Source organism: Lepisma saccharinum, chromosome 6 (assembly GCF_977018435.1).
Source record: "Lepisma saccharinum chromosome 6, izLepSacc3.1, whole genome shotgun sequence".
Classification (NCBI taxonomy): domain Eukaryota; kingdom Metazoa; phylum Arthropoda; class Insecta; order Zygentoma; family Lepismatidae; genus Lepisma; species Lepisma saccharinum.
In genome coordinates this window covers 79,776,907-79,800,701 of record NC_139234.1, presented here as the reverse complement: position 1 = coordinate 79,800,701, position 23,795 = coordinate 79,776,907, and the positions used below count along the sequence as shown (strand labels likewise).

Here is a 23,795-nt window from a genome sequence, read left to right as displayed (position 1 = left end):
ATGAAAGACAGACTGTACAAATTTGTTTCTCCGTACTTAAGCTCTAAGCAAGATGGTTTTCTTCCTGGTAGCTCCTGTCTTACAAACCTGTCTGTTTTACTCTCACATGCTATGAAATGCATTTCAAATAATTCACAATTAGATGTAATATACTTTTGATCTGGCCAAAGCCTTTGATACTGTTAGTCATCGTCTTGTGATTCACAAATTATGCAATAGATTCAACATTCATGGCAAATTTCTCACCCTTCTCACAGATTACCTTAGCGATCGCCAACAACGTGTCGTTCTTCCAGGAACTGTTTCTAACTTTCTTCCTGTCCTCTCTGGAGTTCCACAGGGTAGTGTTCTAGGACCTCTCTTGTTCATATTATTCGTCGATGACCTTGGCGACCATCTCACAGCTCCCTCTAGCAATTACCTTCTTTTCGCAGATGACTGTAAAATTTTCAGGGAAATCTCCACTTCCGACGATACTCATCTTCTTCAGAATGACATAGCAACATTTACTTCCTGGTGCCTGACATGGGACCTTACATTACATCCTGATAAGTGTACTACTCTCACTATCTCTCTCAAGAAGAATGTGTTAAAGTCATCTTACTCCATCTCTGGCAATAACATCGAAGCAGTATCCTCTCACAAAGACTTAGTCATTGTTTTCGACCACAAGCTCACATTTGAGGAACATATTTTATGTACCACAAAAAAGGCCATGCGTCACTTAGGTTTACTCTACCGTTTCACTGAAATTGGTGACATCTCAGCCCTCACCTTGTACTTCAAATCATTCATCTCCTCAATAATAGAATACTGCTCTCCCGTCTGGTCCATGGCATGTCCCACTCACCTCTCCAGAATCGATTCAGTCTTTCACTTCTTCCTAGCTATAGTCCGTCACAGGGTTCCCTCATTACGCAATTTTTCATCTCCGCATCTCTTGTATTTTCTAAACTTACAAACTGCTTATCAGCGACGTTTGCAGAATGATTTCAGTAACTTATACAAAATGGCAAAATCCGCTGCAACACACTCCTTGAGGAATTCCACTTTAGAGTACCTATGCGCACAACTCGCAATACAAGGTTATTTTATACAAAAAAACCTAGACTAGAAATTCAAAAAAGATCTCTCTTTTATAGACTTGCAGCACAATACAATGATCTCCCCTCAAGTATTGATATATTTTCCTCCGAGTTTGCCTTTCGGTCTTCTATCAGAAGAAATACTTGTAATTAATATCACATAGTGCCATCTCTCACTTATTTTTTTGTTCATTTGCTATTCACTTTTATGTTGTTTTGTTACTCTTAATTATTTCTTATTTATTTTTTATTTATTTATTTTATTTTATTTTTTATTTTTTTTATTTTTATGCTTATTATAATTATTGCTTTCTCATTGTTGACAATTTCAGTGTAAAATGGCCACCTGTGCTGTATCTGAAATTTTCTCAAATAAATAAATAAGTGTTTTACTTTTAAGTATTTATTTACGTTCAACCAATTCACTAGGTATTGAACTGCAAAATAAACTTGTCGCGACATAACAAAAAAAAATCGATGTCCGTAGAATGACAAGATTTGTTTTATTTCGATTTCCACCATTTCACACGTGGAAAAATCTGCTTTAAAGATACATGCACTTTCCTATGCAGTAATAAGACAAAAATAAATATTTTTAGCCTTCTCTTTTGTCAGTGTAAAAAATAATGTCAGTTTTCACTATGGCTGTCATTTGCTTTTCTTCCGGTAGTCCCTTTCCCACTTTTTAGTGAAAATTCGATAACTTTGATTACGTCGGATGGTCTTAAGTTAGTTAGAGGCCCAGATTATCGACATGTTTGAAGAAAAAAATACTTTCTCTTTCAAAGAGCACTGGGATTTATTTCTCCTCTGTTGTTTACATTGTCTACGGTAGACAATGTAAACTATAAGCCAATGTAATCTTCGTGTAGATTACGCGTAGACAACGCATGTAGACGTAAACTTATAGTCTACGGCACATCACTCAAAACATAATTTGAACTTCTTACCTTAAGTGTGACTGCCAAACACATGAAAGTTTCATGATGAATTTTCTATTTTTGTGTTTTTGTGTTTGTGGTCAGCATAGCCCCCTACCTAACTACGCCCATGCCCGTATGATTTTTTCTAAGGGGGGCAGCAGTGCTTAAAGTGGGGGAAACGTAGAGTGATGACACAGATAAGTGTGTGTGTGTGTGTGTGTGTGTGTGTGTATATATATATATATATATATGTCTGTGGTGATCAGTGGCGGTCCCTCCATGGAACAGAGGGAACAGGCTGTTCCCTCCTACTTACTGCGCTTTTGGGCTATTTAAATTATTTATATTAACATAATAAGTACACTTTTCTCTCGAAATCAACGTTTCCAAAAGTAACACTGAAGAAAATCTTTCACCGTGGCTGGACGTTTGTTGACGTCATCTACCTCCAACGCATCATGGTTCTCACCCCATGCTCTACCATGGTATCTTATTATCATGCCCTCTACTGTCTGAAGCCGAGTATTTCCGACCACGCTCGAATGTAAACGATCCCCACGGCACCACGGAAGCTGAACACTCTAGCTGTTCCCTCAGAGAGATATTGCGGATTCGCTTTTCTTCCAGTTTTTGCTATGTGCTGAAGTTTAATCGCGTCACAAGTGATACATTTGAGTGTAGAAAGTCTATAACTTCCTAATCTCGTTGAGAATTTGCGTCTGACATTCATAACGAACTGGAAAAATCTTCTACAGTCTAAGCGTCTGCTAAATGCCTTGGCTAAACGCTGGGAAATAGCTTCCGAGGGAACAGCTCACATCCATCCACCTGTTCCACCAACCCCAAGACCAAAGTTTCAAGGCATGCAGTGGCAGGACAAGAAGCGAATGTTGCGAGTGTTGTATGATCGACCGGCTGAGGACGAAAGCCTTTACTTCATTCAACTTTGCAGAAAATACAACAAACCAACACATATTCTAACTGAATTAAAAACTAAAACGAAATCATACACAGAGCATTTTCAAACGAGTTACTACAACTCTGTAAATTATTAACTGAATATTCTTCCAGTGGCAAATTATATTGTTGTCCTTGTTTAATCCTGAGAAGGGAGTCTGGAACAGGTCGGGTTTTGTCACTTTAACAACTTCTACTAACAGGGTGGCTACTCACCGGGAATTTCTTGAATTCCGGGAATTATGCGTGAATTATTGGCTCCGGGAATTGTGCGTGAATTCTGCTTGAAATTTTCTCTGTAGACATGAAAACTTTTTAAAATCCCAATTCTATTGAATTTATACATATTTATTAATGACCTGAAACAAATTTTTCACAGTTTAGGTTTTATTTTTATTGAGGAAGGTAAATAAAGCTGCGTGGAAAATAAAACAGAATTCTCTCAATCCATTTGCTTTGTTAGTGTTCTTTGAAGAACAATCCATCTGATAGACTGAAGATTATTGCAAGATAAAATATCTTGAAGTTGATTAGGTAAATTTAAAATTCTTATAGAATTAACAATTTTTCGTAGATTACTATTTCCCGTAACATATGTGACTTGTGTTTGTAGATGTATTTATAGTCCCGAGTAGCAGTGGCGTGCCCAGGATTTTTGTAAGGGAGGGGTTACCTATACTTTTTCTCGGTAGTCCGCCCTCATTTTGTCATATTTTCCTACCATTGACGTTCTTTTTTTAGGAATATTGGGCCAAAGGGGGGTATAACCCCTACCAACCCCCCCCCCTTGGGCACGCCACTGCCGAGTAGCTATGTCAAATGACAAATGTAAACTCCGCACCTTAAATTATATATATGTACCGTCCAAGTGAATTAGAATTATTGGATTCATTGGAATCGCACAAACCATATATTGTTAATATAAGTATTTGTTTGTGTGTATGTGTGTGGGTGGTGAGAGACTGTAAAACCTTAGTTTGAAATAGAGAAAACATCTGCTTGAATTTTTGTAAAGTTCGCTTTGAAAACCGGGAATTATACTTGAATTTTACTATGGTGCTACAGTAGCCACCCTGACTAATCTAGGGAACGTCATGAAAAACTCAACCATCTGTGTGCCATTATTGGATTGAGAAAGTTTGAATTACAAGAATACTCAACTCTATGAAAAAACGTCAACTTAATCTACGAATAAAGAGATGAAACAGGTCACGACAAAATATTATTTTCTTTCTCTGATGGCTCATAAATTTATATTATCAAATTTTTCTTTGTTGCGCATCAACAATTTTATTTTTAATGTTTTCTTTATATTATATCACATTTGCTTTAAAATTATTATTGTCATATAATTTTAACGTGCCTCATGTTTGTCACTTCTGACATTTCAATAAGGGTTGAATTTTACTTGATCTATTGTATTATATTAAGACACCCATCACCCATGCGATGGGGAGCAAGTGCAGGTGACCTGTTCCCCTGCCTGATTTATCACCGCACGCCACTGGTGGTGATACTTTCCCCCAGTTAAGAGAATTCTCATGAAGCATCCTATGCACTAGGAAAATTTGCATAGAGCAGTGGTTCCCAAAGTGTGCGCCACGACGCCGTGGGGTGCTGCGACATGTTCTAATACTTTCACTGAAATGACAATCCAAATATGTGCTTCTCTTGTACTTTTTACACATAAAATGTTTCTGAATTTGAAATATGTGTTTATTTTTTAACTTAAGGCAAGCAACCTAACCACACTAATTGCGCGTTGCAAGTGTTAGATAGGCCTACATTCTGACTTGGGCGCTGCGGAAAAATACACTTTCGACGCCGTGAAACGAAACGTTTGGGAACCACTGGCATAGGTACTTAATCTGCTCTCTTTCACGGCACCCCTCCCCAATGTTTTCACACCACAATTTCAAAATTTGAATTATATGAAGTATTTCCTCTGGATATCTCAGGAGGGGCAAGCAAGTGGCCCCTGGCGCCCCAGGGACAGCGCTAGGGGTGCTGAAGCTCCCCAAATTTTTATAGTACGGCAGATGCGTTTTGACCGACAATAAGAAAAACTAGAAATTTTCGTACATAACATTTTCCATTATGATGTTTGAATACATTTCCTACCTTAGAAAGATCGTAAAATTACATTATTGCGATGATTTCTTAAATCGTAGGGGGCCAGCTGAAGATCTGTCTGGATCACCAATGGCATATACAGCTAAATGGTCAATCATTAGTCGCCAAACTTGCTACGAAATTGACATGACACTCTGCTGCCTGTTTGGTAGGTGGATGCATTCAGTGGCTGTGGCTGTGATATTGTTCTTTGAATAGAGGTTCAAACAGTAACGAAAATACATGGATATACAGCTAAATGTGTACAATTTTTAGCGTCCATAACTAAATTGTATCATTGTTTTTCGGAATGGGTCTAACCGATGTGAAAAATTATTTTTTGTAGGTAGAAGGACTTCCAGTATCCCAAGAACCGTTAAGTTTATTTTCTGTTTGTTCGTTCCTCATTCGCATAGAATTAGAGAGATTAAAATTGGGTCTCCCCCCCTCGATAGTATAGCGGCAAGACTGCTGCCTTGTAATCAATGGGTTCCGGGTTCGATTTCCGGTAGAAGCACAATTTTTTTGTCTCGGATTTCACTAAAAGCTGTAAGTCCCGTCCCGAAAACCCTCTGCACGTATAGTCGGCTTTAATGCAAATCCAACCAACTAAACATTGCAGTAGGATGCAAAAATCAGCATACTTGGTCATTTGTACTATTCGCAGGCCTACTTGTTAATAAGTTATTATTTGTGAGTTTTAGAAAGTAATTTCTGCAGTACCGTCATAGTGAGCAATTTGATTCCGTGCAGGGGAATATATCTTTGATGCACATGTAAAACTATTGATCCAATTCTGATCAACCATTGCACACAATATATTCTGAAATAAAATTATTATCTTCAGTAGTTATTTCTACTAATCACAAAATGCCCAGTGCGAGAGTTGTAACTGTATTAATTGCAAGACCTGAAAGTTTTCTGATTATCTGCAGAAAACTCGAGTGTGATCTTGTTATAGCTTCTCTCTATTGGAAAAAGCATATGAACTTCAAATGGATAACACTCCTTTTCAGGGCCTTATTGAAGAGGTAAGGACGTTTGCAGTCGAAAATATTATTTCATGCACCGTAGTTAATGAACGAAACCGAAAACCTCCAAAATGATTTGAACATTATGGTGTTGAAATTCTAACATGTGAAATAAAATAGGATATTAAAGTTAATACTAAGTAAACACCTTTAGCCGGAATTAGTTAACATATGTTTAATTAGAAGGGGTAAACGCAGTGGTGTATGCTGGTTCTAACGAGTGGGTAATCTCCGACCCATGATCCTCAAACTCCAAAAGTTTCCGTGCAATTTATGTCAGGATCCATATTGGATTTAGGAATATTGTGTGGGAATGTTTGTCTTATTGCTACGACCACAATCAATTAATTCTCGATATTGCAGTTTAATATACGTGTAGAATTTCAAATAATAAAACAAGACAGTATTGTAAAGCTATAAAAAACCTGTGAAATATAAAATGAAAGACGTGCACTAGTGAAATAAAAACCCGCAATATTAATTTAAGTGCAAAATTCAACTTACTACAGGACTCGATTACTTGTGCCGTAGTGCACAACACATATATTTATGCCGTGCGATGCGCGACACAACTCAAGAAGCAGTGTTGCTAATGGAGCAGATAGAAAAATCGCTGCAGTGCGCCGATGCACAGCTGTTACGTACAACAAGAAAATTAGAGACTTCAGGTCTATCTAACGTTGAGTTTTAAACGTCATGCATTATACCAGGACTAGGATTAATATGTACTAACAAGTGGATTTGTATGTAGCTACATACATATGGACTAAAAATGCGTAAAATATGGACTAACTAACACATACGTAAAATTACCAAAAATGCTGCAAAGAAGACTTCTTCATAGTGATTCCTTATTTGAGTGATTTCAAACAAAATAAACACTTTATTATTTTCCATTGCATTAATGCACTGGTGGCGTTCTAACTGTTCATTCCCAAAACCCGTCTACACTGGTACGGAACTTCAAAAAAAGATAATACACGACCGACACTACCATTGCTTTGAGAACTAATAACATGCGAACGTGTTAAACCGCGACAATTGAACCACAACCCTCTTCCTCAAGTATTATTGCCTCTCTGTGATCGGCGACAGTCGGTTGCCTTTGTTGTACATTTAAAAACGATGTCGGCTTCCACAACAATAACAAGTAGTACATATACCGCCACTAGCCGATAAGCTGCGGGGCTCTTTTTTTTTTTTTTTTTAATTTGTCACCCATCAAAGCATGGCAATTTTAACACAGAAAACAATATGCATCGCATTAAGCAGCAAAAATGACAGCCTCCTCTATGAAATTTCTACAAGAACACGTGCCGGAGCCAAGAGTTGAAATGCTGATGGAGCCACATAATTTATTTCTTTTGAACAATTCCAAAATTATGAAATATGAACAATTTGTGAATTTCCCGAGCTTGGCTATGCAAGGTTTTTGATTTCAACTTTGACAGAACTGGAGGCATTATGGAATTTAACGTTCATTAACAAACACACACTTCCACATACACACGCAATACACGCACACAACGTCAAACCGGTCAAATTGTATAAAATAAAATTACGGTGCTTCCAATCCAACAAAACTCAACATCACTTTAACTGCCTTTTAGTGTTGCCCACGAGACGAAACTTTGGCCTGTCTCGTCTCGTGGAGTCTCGTGGAAATGCTGTCTCGTTTCGAAAATATTCGTTTGTCTTATGACACATGGTCAACCTCGTCTCGTCTCGAATTTTCAAAAGCCTGTCCCGTCTCGTCCCGTGGGCAACACTACTGCCTTTCTCCTTCAGTGACAGAAATAGTTCTTCATTATTACAGTTGGCAACACTAGTTACTAACTAGCCAATGAACATGCACTGCATAAAAGAAGAAACCACTTCGTCATGCTATATTGCCACATTACCGTCCCTGTCGAACGGTGTGAACCGCGAGCTGGAGCGCTATTCAATCGTTTTCAATTATGTTTGCGCGAGTGTGTCCAGGAATGGAATGACAATATGGCAACAATGGCGAAGGTTGGCGAGCAGCGTAGAACACGTGATGCTAATAGAGAGGGAGACGAAACGAAAATTGGTAGGCTATCTGCGCAACGGCAAAGATATGTGTGTTGCACTACACCACATCCAAAGCTCGCTGTTTGTCCAGTTGCACGTCAATACGTGTCTGTGCGAAAGATTGCAGCTTAACAAAGAAGTTATGTGACTTTTTGAATTTTCATGTTTGGCACAAGCGTTGCAAAGATTGTTGAGATTACATTATCCGCCACGCGTCCATACATTCTTTTCAGCCCTGAAAAATAAGCACGGCCAACAAAAAAGCTTATTAACACTTATACTTCCTGTCAACCGTGGTGTTTTGTCATAATTTGCTTGCGAAAATGCCTCACATATTCCCGATTTTTGTCTTTGTGTGTAGAAATAAGGTCAAGCGATGGCACTGGCCTACCTGTATTTACAATTTGCAAGTTCTCCTGAAAAGATCTTGTTCCAAAAGGTTTCACCAGCAAATCTTGTATCACATCCATTATCCTTTAACACAGCACTATCACGAAGAACACTAACACCTAAATAAATAATAAACACGAAGCACAGCACAAAGCCAACGACTACAAGTATTCAGTTTCACGCACCAAACTTCTGTTGTTGTGTTCCTGGCTCAGAATGAAATTCCCTATGAATGATAAAAAAAATCCCTTTCCGAACTCGAAATTACCTGCAATGACAGGTTTTAAAAGTTCGAATCATTGCAGGCCAGAGCCAGAATTTTATTTCAAGGTGGGGGTGGGGATCATCCCTTATTAGCAGCCGCCACATAAAGTTGAAACAGTGGGGTTAGAAGTCCTGAAGATGAATCTCAGATTACAACGTATTATGCAAGGTGTTTAATCCTGCTAATGAAGATAAATTAATTACCACTATACATGTTTTAAATTAGATATTTATAGGATTTCGGGGAGGGGGGTTTCAGCCCCCCGAGTCCTCCACCTGGCTACGTGCTACGTGACTACGTTCATCTTCATCACTATTAATCTAAAGAGGCGGAATATAGCAACTTAAATTAACTAATATATACATAATTTATTTCTGATATCTTTCCCTTTAAAAATATTCAGTTCCGTGGAAGAAGTATTCTCGCTGCTTTTGAAGATTAGAGAGAAGAAACAATCACTATTTTTGTAAATACAAGAATGGGGGGAGTCAACATATAGGTGCTTTAATTGCTTAAGCTTTGAATTTTAATTTAGTTTGCTTCATCTTCAATATTTAAGCTTTTTCCTTTTGATAAATTTATGTTCAAGTAACAGAAATCAGCAAGACAGAAGCAAATGTAAATTGAAAATTGGTAGAATTGGTTTGCCCATGTTATTCATATATTCCTGTTCTTCGCACTCTACCGGGTATGTTTTCCCTATTTTCCTTACAGAAGGCAATTTGTGAACCCAAAATTCCTGTTCCTGTCATAAAAAACACAGCATCTATGTTTAGCGACGACACAAAAGCCTTCGGGAGAGAATTTCGGAGGAGGGTTGTAGGAGGTCAATGGTCGCCAGCGAAGGGAACGGCAAAGACTCTAGGGGGGGGGGGAGTGCGACTTGGTGCGACCGGTGGACTCTCACAAGAAGGAGGTTACCTATGGAGGTTACCCTGGCCACGGAATCCTGCAGTGATTTTTTTTTGAGGGGACAACACTATTTCAGTCTGAAATTATCATGTTTCTTCAACGAATTTATAATAATTAACATAAATTACTGTGATTGAAATTAAGTTATGTGTGAAATATACAATTTTCAGGTACACATTCATTTTCCAGGGACCGTGGCCCCTTGCCCCCCCTTCCGGACGCCCATGGTGGCGCCCTTGTCTGGTTGATTGATTGAGTTTATTTTACTTCGCTTTTGTGCCACTTTTGGTTAATTGCGAAGATGGGGATGAGTGATGATATGATGAAAGTGATGAATGGACACTCACAAACACCCATTCCCACCTGGCCGGGATTCGAAACCGGGACTCCTGGCTTCGTAGCCCGCCCTTGTCTGGGTATTTGATGTAGTGAAGTGATTAAAGTATGCATATATGTTTAATGTTTTCTTTATTTTCAACTTCGCTACCCCTAAACTAAATTTCTTTGGCGCCGGCACTGCTCGGATTGCCCATCTTGGCCGCTTCCCAGACCAGAAAAGTTTCTCCCCGCCTCTGTTCTACCTACTCCTCCCCTTCCTCCCACATATGCTCATATCCGGTTTAAAAATGAATGAATGAATGTTCAATATCCATATATATATCTGATCCTATACCCTGTTCTATATAACAGTAAAATAAAACAAATATTGAATTAAAATAAAAACTGAAGGCTTGTTATCAACTTGTCGATGCATGCGCAGGAGTTGTCATAACCCAATAAGCAAGAAATGGTGCGCTCGAAGCCATGACACTGGCCATGATGTTCATTCCGTCAGTCGTTCACGCAGCAACTAGTATGGGAAGTGAAGGGAAGGGTTGAGTGAGTGAGTGTGTTCAGTGTATTTGTGCTGTGGTGGGAATAACTGCTTGACGATGCCATGATTTTGTGTGCGAGTGAGTTTTTACATTAAGAGGAAGTGAGAAAAGTGAATAAGTGAGATCGTAATTCAGAAGACATGTCGTCTTTATCGTTACCAAGAGTTTTGCAGCAACGCAAAACTAGTCTGGAACTGGAAAGAGAGAATTTCGAGAAGTTTCAGGTGAGCAAGTTTGTATGACACTTTGACAGTTCACCCACTTACAACGTTTAATATGTGTACTTTCATATATCACCACCTGTAGAAGGTATCTTTGCCGTATACATGTAACAAATATAGCAGATGGTTGTCATATCTAGCGGCGAATTTCCGGGGGAGAGCCAGATTGTTGTTGATATAATGGTTCAGGTCTATCAACCATATGAAATTTAACTTATAATTGTAGATTCTATAAAAAGTATCTGTATTTGAAAGGATATAATTTAAGTCATCCCAACACAAAAATAAGTTGATAATGCTCATCAATTGCGAAAACTAAACTGCATACACATTATTTTGACCAGCCAGATTCATAACAAAATATAAATTTGTTCGTATTTATCAATGAAAACAATCAGTTGGAATGCAGAAATAGACACTTAAAATTTTAAGTCTGTGAAGGTATATGAATGACTTACGAGGATTTTCAAAATTCTTTATTCTGCAATTCTCAAGCTTGTATTTGTGCCAGGTCGGTGGCTAAATGTTTAATTATAATGAACATAATTTCCTGTAATTTCTTTTTTTTCTACATTGAACGCTAAATGAAGTAAACAAGGGTAAATATTTACTATCCTTCGGACACCAATAACTTCTGAGTTTCGTCAATTTTTGACATTCGTACTTACCTATCTGCTTCGCGGAACATTCCTTGAATGGTTTTTGGGGCAATCCATCCCGGAATCGGTGCGAAATTTAAACAAAAAAATTAATTTCGTTTGAAATTGTTGACTCAAATTTCCCACCGATTCCGGGCTCCGCCCCTGGGGTAATTGACCTACTGCCCCCAACTGCTAACGTGGCCCTGCCTCCGCTCTGGCTCCCCAGCTTTTTCTATAGACTCCCTGTTGAAGGCATGTTAGAAATTGGCCGGAGTCACCTGCCCCCAAACTTTTAAATTTGAAGAAATCTGTTTCCAGGATACGGAAAACTTACCTGAATTTCATACAAAACACCTTCCCGATGTTAGACAATACTACAGGAACTTATTACGGTAAGTAGTTTCTTCTGTAGAAATGAAGAAATCTGTCCGAAGGATAGTAAACTAGTACCGTAATGGTGATGAGTAATGTATAGTGGACGGTGTAGACAAAATGAACAAACAAGTAACCTGCCTAAAGAATATTAGTACTGAACCATCATATGTGAGACACTACTTTTCTAACAATTGCAACAAATTATAGCCCAAGTTCCTTTTGTTTTATTGCGATTTCATCATGCTACGAATGCAATTTTTACATGGTTCGATTTCGATGTACGTCTGTTAACTCATACTGCGGAGTTTTAGCGATTACTTAAGGTTTTGTTCAATATATGCTTTCGTAGTTAGGTTAGGCAGGTTAGGTTTGGTTCCCTTAGCATTAAAATAGAGTCCCTAAATGTATTCTACTAGGGTTCCGATTTACTTCTACATTCATTCCCATGCTTCTACGATATTTACTGTCACTTGTCGACTGAGAATATCTTGTCCATGAGAAGTGCGTAAGAAAATTTTTAATTTGTTTTTTTCGGAGCGATTTTACAATACCGGGAATTTCTCCATTTTGTTTGAAATTCGGCATACTCACTAATTTTGGCCCCCTAATCACGAATCTGCAGTTAAATTTTGGTGCTCACACGTGGAAATAGCAAAATAATCTAAATTAAGTTTTTATTTCTACACCTTCGATTTCAGACTTCTTTTTTTGTTTTTGTGAACATTATGTAATACTAATTGTTCTTCTTCTTCTTATAAGGCGCTACAGCTCTTTATGGGCTTTGGCCTGCTCAATTACATCCTTCCATTCTTCTCTACTCAACACACATTTCTTCCAGTTCTGTGTCTTCAGTTTTCTTATGTCATTTCTGACATCGTCTATCCATCTGGTTTTGGGCCTTCCTTGTGATCTTGTAGCAATAGGTCTCCAATTGTAAATTTGTTTCACAATTCTTTCTTCGGGCATTCTTTATGACCCAACCAGCTCAATCTTTGTGTTTTGATAAATCATCTTATATTCTTACTCTTTATTAATGTTTCAAGCTCTTCGTTTGTTTTTATTCGCCATATATTATTAGATTGTCTCGTTGGGCCATATATTTTCCTTAATATCTTTCTTTCAAATATCATTAGTTTTCGAATTATATCTTCTTTCAGCACCCAGGTTTCACAGCCATATGTAACCACAGGTCTTATTATGGATTTATACAGCTTTAATTTTATTGTTCTGGAAACTAGTTTGGATTGGAATATCCTCTTATTCGCATAAAATGCTCTATTTCCAGCTGCAATCCTTTCTTTAATTTCTTCTTCGATTTCATTGTTTCCATTTACTATTGACCCGAGATATTTAAATGACTGTACCTGCTCTATGTGCATTGTATCTATATCCTCTTTTTGTTGTTGGCTTTTTCTTCTTGTACATCTCATATACTTTGTCTTTTTTTCGTTCACTATTAGTCCATATTTCATTGCCTGTTGCTTTAGTTTCACTAGTGAGTCCACCATTGATTGCTTAGTTCTTGTAGTAATTACTATATCGTCTGCATATGCACAGATCTGTCTTAATCTTGTTGAAATGTTTCCTCTGATTTCCAACTTCTGAATTATTTCATCCATGACTATGCTAAATAAAGTTGCTGATAATGGGTCTCCTTGTTTTACTCCTCTATTTATCTGACTAAAATCATTGTTTCCTTTTACTACTGCTGTAGTGTTTTGTAATGTCAACTTTATTAATCTTATTAGTTTGTTTGGGACATTAATTTTCTTTAGACATGTAGGAATTATATTTCTATTTACTGAGTCAAATGCTTGCATAAAATCGATAAATATGTTATGCAATTCAATATTATATTCATAACATTTTTCATATATTTGTCGCAGTATGAATATATTATCAACTGTAGATCTATTTGGTCTAAATCCCATTTGATATTCACCCAATTTGTTTTCTGTAATTTCAGAGATTCTATTTTGTAGAAGAATTGCAAAGATTTTGTATGCGACATTCAGAAGCGTAATTGGTCTGTAGTTATTACACTGCAACCTGTCTCCTTTTTTAAAGATTGGGCAAATGATACCATGTAGCCATTCTTGTGTCATTTCCTCTTTATTCCATATGTTGAGTATCAAATTATAAATTTTATTCCTTATCATATATCCTCCGTGTCTTATCAGTTCTGCTGTGATATTATCTGAACCAGGTGACTTATTCATTTTTAAGGATTTTATGATTTTATTTACCTCCTCATATGTTGGTATTGGAATTTCAGTATCATTTTCCAATTTTTCGGGTATTTCATCTTCAGACGGTAAGTGTTCCCAATTTAATAATTCCTGAAAGTACACTTTCCAACGTAGTAATACTTTTTCTTTCTCAGATATAAATAGCAAAATAATCTAAATTAAGTTTTTATTTCTACACCTTCGATTTCAGACTTCTTTCTTTGTTTTTGTGAACATTATGTAATACTAATTGTGAAGAACATAAATCTGGAGCGTGGAAAGAACTATTTACCAATTTATAGCCAACTGAAGGTCAGATATTGCCGTTTGAAACTTTTGAGTCCAAATTTCCCACTGATTCCGGGCTCCGCCCCTAGGGTAATTGACCTACCGCCCCCAACCGCTAATGCGGCCCCGCCTTCGCTCCGGCTCCCCGGCTTTCTCTATAGAGTCCCTGTTAAATGCATGTTAGAAATTGGCTTAAGGAAGGTTGAAATTTCGTGTGACAATGATTTCCAAAATTCTACTATAATTAGTCTTTGTGCTGGAGAAATCATAAAACAATTGGAACCGTTACCGGTTAGGCAGTTCAGGTTTGGTTCTCTTAACATTAAAATAAAGCCCCTAAATGCATTCTACTAAGCTTCCAATTTACTTCTACATTCATCATTCCCACTAGTCTATGATACTTACAGTTGCTTGTCAATGGAAAATACATTATCCATGCGAAGCGTGTATGCTTGCGTAAGGGAATTTAAGTTGTTTATTTAACATAAATAACTTTTTTAAAATCCAAACAAGGTCATTCCATGTCAAGTGAACCAATGAAAAACACCTGACCATCTCTAATTTTATTCATACTTTATTGTCATGAAGTACTACCCTAAGGTAGGAAAAACTGCAAAATTTCAGTTTTTATCTGTTGTACTTTTCTAGTTAGAGCCCTCTAAAGTATGAAAAATAGCACAATTTGCTGCACACATGCAATCACAAAAAAGTCATAAATCAAGCTAGAATTGACGTAGAAGGTTGGGATAAGAAGCAAATTGTTGCTTTTGCTATGAGCTTTAATTAGATATATCACATGACCACTATTCATTTTTTTCATTTCAAGGTCATTCAAACTTTTTTTGAAAATAGAATTTTTTAAAAACCTATATCTTGAAAATTTTTAAAAAACACACAAACATACATATTTCAACATCAAGTCTTAGAAGTTTTGTTATGGGACCGCAATGGATCATAGTTTTTGACATGTATAAACAAATACTATGTACTAGGTAAGAACATATGACACGGGAATATTACAGTTAAATCTAAAAGTTCATTATACTCTACAAGGAAAACATAATTATCGTACCTTCCCTTCTTTCATGGCAACAACGTTAATTTACTGTACGGTAATTTTCAAGAGCCATGGTTGCTGCATCCATTTCTTTGAAAGGTAGTTAATACGGCCAGTGGGACATCTGGATTCCACAAGGGTGAGGATCTGAGAGACAGGCACTTGTAGTTTATATGCATAGTTGCTTTTGAAATTAAGTGATAGAGAAGGACCAGCAGGGTGCAGAAACTAAACTTCCACCATATTTGCAGCCTCGTTCTTGTCCAAGACTACAGCAAGCCACCAATGATTGTTGTTCTCACATGTTACACATCCTTTCACTTCTGCCAGTTGCAGCCTCTGTTTCACGTCTGCTCCAAACATAGTAAAAGTGCATGACTGTTCACTTTTTTAAAATACCTTTGTCACCAACACTGTATCAGACACCGGGATGAAACTGGAATTTATGTGTACCTGGTATCGGTTTTGCAGACAGAAATCTATCTGCAAGTTTTGTTTGTTCTTCATTGAAGAAGAACTGTATGGAGTCGGATGTTTTCCTCACACCATGTAAACAGCTGTGATGGTGTAATTATTTGATTATCATAGGTCCGCTGCAGGCTTGCCCTTCCTGCAAGTCTTTTCACAGTACTGCCCAGACCATCACACACTCCTTTCCCATGAGCTGTAGCATAAAAATGCCGCTCCGCTGCTACTCCAAAATCATTAACATGGTGGCAAATGAGAAGTTTTTCCTGTTTTTGAACTCCACAGCTGAACCACAGTAGTAAATTTGTTTCAAATCTCTAATCAGTACCAATCTAAGATGAGAGATAAGCTTTTTTTAAATAAATGAACGGTAAGTGTCATGCTGCAGACATTCAGAGATACATACAATACTTTTGAATTTTAGATCATTGTGATCCTTGTAGTAGACTGCTATTGGAAACATAGTTGCTTGCTCATTGTTCCAATGAAAAGACTGGGCCTTAACTTGTACTATAAATGAATAATTTTCCGCAAAGTCCATACATACCACAGCCTCATTTTCTTCAATATTCTGCTTCAAGTAATTGTAATAATCTGTCTGTTCCCTTGCAATAAAATAATTCTCTTTAAAACAAACAACTGTTGACATTAAGATTCTACAAACTCATCTACAGTTTTAGTGAACGTTACTAAATTACATAGCTGTCAACAGATACCCATTGCTTGTATTTAACATAGTCTACCAGTTGATTATTTAGCTGCAACTGTAACTCATCTTTAAAATTACCTACACCAGGACACGAAAGACATTCATTAAGGTGGCATGCTGTACCTGGCGCTATACACATTATCTGCACTAAACCCGATTTATAGTCACTTAGACTGTGCGATAATACAGTGTAATTTTCTTGGATTTCAGCACTTGTATCATTAGTTTCATATTTTGATGTGTTGGGCAAATGCAGACTGTGTGGGCACCACTTTCACCTGCCAAGACAAAATGTTTAGGTCATCAATCAGCGAATTTTGTAAACCCAATCTTATCAGTAGGATTTTCGTTTTTGAACAGCTCATACAGTTCCTTCAAGTTGCCCAACACTAGCCTCTTGAACATGAATTCTACAGTCACCTGTTTTTATTGAAACAAAGTCTTTTTTTTTTTTTTCAAGCATAATACGGCTGACAGCATCACTGTTGTAGAAACTGATTACCTTTTCAATGACAGCTTCATTTAAAACCTTTCCAGGTTTAGGATTAGGGGTTGCCAAAATACCCTTTTCTTTAACCAATGCTCTCGCTTTTCTTGCCATTCTGTTGCTAACCTGAAATTCTCTTTGTATTTTATTGCATGACCAGCTTTTAGGTAGTACTGTTAAAATTTGCAATTTTTCACTCACACTTACATTATGTTCTTGAAACTTTTGTTTTAGCTGACTGATCATTTCACATTCTGCATTCTTTTCCACAGTTTTCTCTGCATCTGTACTTGCTTCTGTTAGTAACTTTTCTCTCAAACATATTTTTATTTTCCTATATTTTTTATCACTGTATGCTTTCATTTGCAATTTTCTCTTAGCAACAGGTGATTCTTCTAGAGAGATTAGAGAGTTATTCAAATACTCTAAACTTGACATCTACGGACACAAATGCTTCGTCAATATTACTAGGTACGGGTACTGAACAGTCATCTTCCTCCTGATTTGTAACCTGTTGCAACTTCATTTGTTTCCTACAACTGTCAAATTTTTATACTTGCCACAATGATGTCGGACATGTTGCACATCCATTCAGTGACAGGCCCGAGACTTCTTTTAACACTCTGGTGTCTGTCTGTCTTAAAAGGGTTGCAGCAGAAAGTCTTTGCTGTTTCACTTACTCTTTCAGCCAGTGGAAAATAACAACACTCGCACAATGTCTAATATCAGTAATAATAACCCTTTTACTGAACCCACTACTTAACTTGCAGAAATACATAGTCTTTATGTAACCTGTGCAAAGAGCAACTTCACTGCAGGAGAGTCGAGGCACAACTGAATGCTGGCTGATGGAAACAGCAAGCATTTACTTGTTTGAACATGTTCAGACTTGCATTCCCTGGCTAACTCTTATTGTGGCATGCTTTCAGACTGCGGTTGGTCATAATATTTCACCCATAGCCATCCTAAATCAGAGGCATAACTTGGGGGGACAAGGGGGCACTTGCCTTGCCCCAATATTTTGAGGCTTAGAACAATGCTTTATAAAATCCTGGTAATTATGAAAACTTTTAAATATGTTATACAATAGTAGTTTCAAAACTATTTGTTAAAAAGTTGCCCTCCCCCCAAAAAAAAATTGAGACCCCAAGTTACTCCCCTTTCCTACATACCCATTATTTCACCATTTGACCAATTTGGTAAACAGCATAGTCCCTTTACAAAGGAATGGAATTTACATTGCAATATTCCCTTGTCATATGGTCTTACCTAGTGTATAGTATTTGTTTATACATGTCAAAAACTATGATCCCATTGCTATCCCATAACAAAAGTTGTGGAGCGAATTTACAATACCGGACCCCTCCCCGATTTTTGTAATATTTCACATACTCGCTAATTGAGGCCTAATCACGAATTTGAAGTTAATATTTCGGGGTCACGTGTAGAAATTGCAAAATAAGCGAAATTGAGTGGTTCGCGATTGGAACAGAAACCCTGGATTTCTCCACGAAAACAATGGTTATTTCAATAGTTTACGTTTTAGAACGAAATTTTAACCATGTTTGCCTAACCAAACCATGAATGGTTTGTGGGGCTATGCGTGAATGGTTTGTGGGGCACCGTAAAAAAATGTCAGTTTCGTAGCACTTGAGCGACAAATTTTAACTACACACTCGTGATCAAGTGTCCTAAATTATTGACTATGCAAAATATGAACGAATGTCTTGTATTATTAATATGTACCCAACTAAAAGTTACTAAAAGAAACTTACGAAAGAAAGAACTTCATTTCCTACCTTCAAAGTCGCCATCTTCCTCACCCCACGCAGATTACTGAACAAGTGAACGCTACGTTGAACAAACATGGTTTCCATGCTTGTATACGGAGAACGATCATGGTAATTGAAAAGCTTATTTTACAACTTCTGCACGTAAAGTAACAATTTCAACACATCATCCTCACATGTTAACTTCAGATACTTCAACAGGACTATGTATTTCGTGAGCATAAGAACTAGGATAGAAATTACGAAAGTTTCCGGTATTGTAAATTCTTACCAAAGTTCTAAGACTTGCTGTTGAAATATGTATGTTTCTATGTGTATTTTTTAAAAAAATTTCAAAATATGGGTTTTTGAAAAATTATATTTTCAAAAAAAGTTTGAATGACCTTGAAATGAAAAAAAATTGAAAAGTAGTCGTGTGACATAGCTAATTAAAGCTCATAGCAAAAACAACAATTTGGTTCTTATCTCAACTTTCTAAGTCAATTCTAGCTTGATTTATGAGTTTTTTGTGATTGCATGTGTGCCGAAAATTGTGCTTTTTTTCATAGCCTATTTCAGAGGGTTCTAACTGGAGAACTACAACAGATACAAATCTGTGATTTTGCAGTTTTTCCTACCTTAGGTGGTAGCTACTTTATAACAACTAAGTATGAATAAAATCAGAGATGGTCACGTTCAAAATTGACCAAAATTTGGTTCACTTTACATGGAACGACAAAAGGTTTTTTTTTAGCATAAATAACTTCTTTTTTTTTCAAATCCAAACAGTGCTCATTACTTTAAGGATTCAAATTTCGTGTGACAATGATTTCCAAAATTCTACGATAGTCTTTCTGCTAGGAGAATTTTAAAAAAATCATAAAACAATCTGAACCATTACTCCAAAATGAATTTATGCACACTTGATACATCCAATTAGAAACCATGCACATCTATCCCATGATATCAGACCAGGTAAGGTCGTAGGTTGCGCCAGTTTAACTCAGGATCTGTTGTGCTCTCTTGAGTCGCACCGTTAGTCGTAAGTGAGTGCAGCATTTAACTTCACCACATTTTAATTATTATTAATATTTTTTTGTATTTCTAGTGGTTTATTATTTACTTTCTTCTTTATTACATTTTTGTTTCAAAATATTTGTTTTCAAATAGAGTAAATTGCCGAAGAAAAGAGCTCTCAGTACTAGCAAACACCAGTGGTCAGGACACTATAATTTAAAAGTAGCTTTGCTACAGCTATAGTTGCCTATACTCTTCCAATAATGTAGATTCGATACAGCTACATTCACCAAAACGTAGCTCGCTATGCTACTCGCTACTTTTGCATAAAACAATAAGAAACCATGTGGATATTCAGAAGAAGCCCTTAGCAATCACTTTTACTAGGTTATAGATTTTGTTATTTATTATTATGATACCTGTCATCCTACATCTCACAAAAATCCAAGTTAGTTTGAAAGTTAAATGCATTAGACAAAACTTAATCTGCCCCATGCATGAGACACATTTGAACAATGTCTTGTTTTTATTATTTTTACTGGAAATGAAATGTTTAACATGTTATAACTTGACGTGGTGTTAGCTATAATGTGTATTATAATGAGTATTTTCACCATTCGATTTGCTTGAAATGCTTCACTTAATATTTTCTTATTATGAACTTATGGGGAATTTTGATCATTGTTCAAATTGGTTTAAATGTGCTGTTCAAATCTGCTCCACAGGTCAACACTTCATAGGAAAAAGCTAATACGTATATGTATATGTGTACATATATGTATGTATGTGTTTCAGGCTAAAGCACACAATGGAACCTCTAGCGGTCAGTGCTAACCACTCCGTCATGGAGGTTGGGGCTGGATATATTAATTAAGGTTATCTAGATATCTTGATATTTTTATCCGAGCATCTGACATTTGAAACCTACGATCGACTGGTGATTTGTCGTGCTGGTGAAACATCACCTCATAACTGGTTGGATGATGACTAGGCTTCGGATAGTTATGTACTAAAAAACCGTTAAATATGCTGTTAAAATGCTCGAAATATGCTCTTTAAATCATGAAAATATGCATTTAAAGTTTTAAAAATTGACATCAAACTCAGAAAATTTAGCCATAGCTTGTAACTATTTTTTAATTCCACTGTTTCCATCAGTAAATAAATATGATTTGGCTTACCTTTTTGACAATTTACCATATTTTACATATGGTTTTTGTATATGTATCTTTATCATAAGTCCACATACTGTTTCTGACTTCACTGAACGTCACGATTAGCAGAAGGTGGAATTTCACCAGCTGTCTCTCATTCTACTCAGCATGAAAGGTTACTATTGTGCTTAATAACTACGTATTGTTCCAGATACGCAAAAGTAAACTTATGCCTGTTATCCACGATAATACTTTTATACTCTGAAAACACACTCTCCACGTCACAAGAAATAATAGGCTCATGTTGAAATTTCAATAAATCGGAAACGTGTAGTTCACTTGGAATACCGTCCACATTTGGTTTCCCTTCATGAATAGAGCAAGTGTCCTATAGGAGCTTGTAGCCAGATTTTTTTGCGAACATACTGAAATTTTGGATCGTGAAGTAGAAGACTAAGTGAAATTGAAAATTAAAGTAAACATAGACATTGTCTCCATGTTAAAATGCAGTTTTGTATATCTTACCGAGATATGTGAAAATGAAAACTGAAACTACCTTGCCTGTCATTTTCTGTGTCTACAATTATTGTCACATTAAAATGATGTTTGATTTAATGTTATAACTGCATTTTATTATTTTGCAGAATATAATTATCCTTTTTGGCAAGTGAACAATGATGTGCGGGTAATTGTACTGTGATACAATATTTGTAATTGCCTAGGCAGGTCTGTCAACATGTGTATCAATTTTACGTTTCGGTTTGTAGTTATTGCATATTTTCACTCATATTGTATTTGAGTCTTAGATAATATTATGCGGAATTATTATTTAGAATTGTAATTGCATGGAGTGGTTTCCTTACAATGTATGGGTTTTGGGTTGACAGTGCTGCTCATTAAACTCTGCCAATTATTCCACTACGAGTACGGTACATGGGAGACTCCAACGAGTTTGAACGAAAGTGGTCCCATGCAGCACTCTATTCTTTACTCACAATGCAAAATGATTTTGTTTGAAAATGCGAGGGTAGTAGAAGCTGTCAAATCACAGAGCATCTGCTGCCCCCACCACTTTCCATTTATATTTTTATGCCAATCACCCCAGTGAAATATTAATTTAGAGCACTCAAATTTTATGTGCTGAATTATTATCACACAATGCAACTTTTTAGTTTAGTCCTATATGGTTTTAAAATGTAAAATAGAAAACTCTCACTGGGCAGTTATGCTCATTGCCAGAGCATTAATTTTCTAGGATCAGTTTCTTCTTAAAATAAAAATTACATTCATCACACTCTGGACATTTTTGAGGAGGTACTAGGAAATATAAAAAAATCGAACAAAATTTGTGATGGAACACTTTTTCGAAAATATATATTTTTTTTTACCTTGACATATTATGCATGAAACAGATAGCTGCAAAATCTCATTTAGCAGCAGAGTGATAACCAATAACATGTAACTTGTTTTCCAGAATAATCGTAATGTATGTGATTTGCATTTTGTTCACAACCATGGCTAATATCCCTCTTCCATGATGATCGGTACACTTGGAGATTATTATATTTAAATATTGCTACAAATTGAAGGCAATCCATAATATCATTAACCATGTACTGATGTGTGTAATGCCAACCTAGACATTTCTGTCACTAGAATAACTTTTCGTCTCACACCATGACTGTGCAGTCTAAGGCACAAACTTTGGTCTCCAGCTATGTGACATACTACGCATGTTCAAGTGTTTTGGATGGGAAGCGTTATAATTTTTCCTGAGATTTCGGCGTGTGTATGGGATGAAATTTCTCATTTAAGAAAACAAACATCATTACCTACAAGCTCTGCCTTCATCCAACGAGCTGCCTGATGTGGGGCATGATAAATGAAAATCTCAGGACAACTTGCAAACCTGCAACTGAATGAAAAATTCTGAACTTGCATGGAGGTGACTATGGCACCAGCTGATATAAATATACAAATGGAAATTTAACCCTTAGTTCGCCGCCGTAACACATATGTTACAAAAAAAAGTATGTCCCTTGTAGCCGCTGTAACACATATGTTACAAACAGCTTTAGATACAATTATCGAGGGTTTGCCACACTTATATTTGTATATTGAGGTTGAAACACTGACAGTTCGTTCGGGAACATAATTTGCAATCGTGTTTCGAAAATTCCAAATCCCCCCACCCCCTCCTTTCTCGGAATATGTCACGTGTTTGGCTCACCCAAACACGTGTTCGCTCTTCAGTTGACAGACACAATAAATGCTTGGTATTTACGATGCTGTTTTCCTCCAAGCTTCCAACGCTGTGATTTAGTACTGATAAGGCACACATTCTTCTTTGTGTTTAGACCTGGTGATCGAGCTGAAGTAGGGGCGGGGGGGTAGGGCAAGGAGAGAGGGGATTGGATGAGGTTTGGCAGTGTCAGCTTTCTGTCGCCTCTATGTTAGAAATGCAATGAAGCTTGACGATAGCCAGAGGCCAAAAGCATGAGTCTAAAGCGTGTGTCTATCCAGAAGTATAGACAAAAGAAAGGATTGCAAAGGCTCCCTCCCTCCTCTGTTAGGACTAACAAAGGCCTCACCATAAACACTTCGTATCATATAACATCTCATCGATTTCCCTAACGCACAAACGTTTCCTTCCGGACATATTTCCACAAAGAGCCGAGTCAAAAGGGAGAAATAGATTCACAGTAGCTACACAAGATGCAAGTGCGAACGAAAAAAGCAAAAGTTCGGGTTTTCTCCCCAAAGTAGCTGGAGAAGAGGG

The 23,795-nt window shown here is 36.9% G+C and overlaps 1 protein-coding gene across 1 annotated transcript in view; it reads left to right on the top strand.

The window, feature by feature from the left end:
* The first annotated feature begins 10,567 nt into the window (after positions 1-10,567).
* Positions 10,568-23,795, top strand: part of LOC145988907 (huntingtin-interacting protein 1-like) — a 145,484-nt gene continuing 132,256 nt past the window's right edge. The window contains exon 1 of the mRNA XM_083124199.1: positions 10,568-10,826. Coding sequence (XP_082980325.1) covers positions 10,743-10,826 — 84 coding nt within the window. The 5' untranslated portion in view covers positions 10,568-10,742. The remainder of the gene's footprint in view (positions 10,827-23,795) is intronic.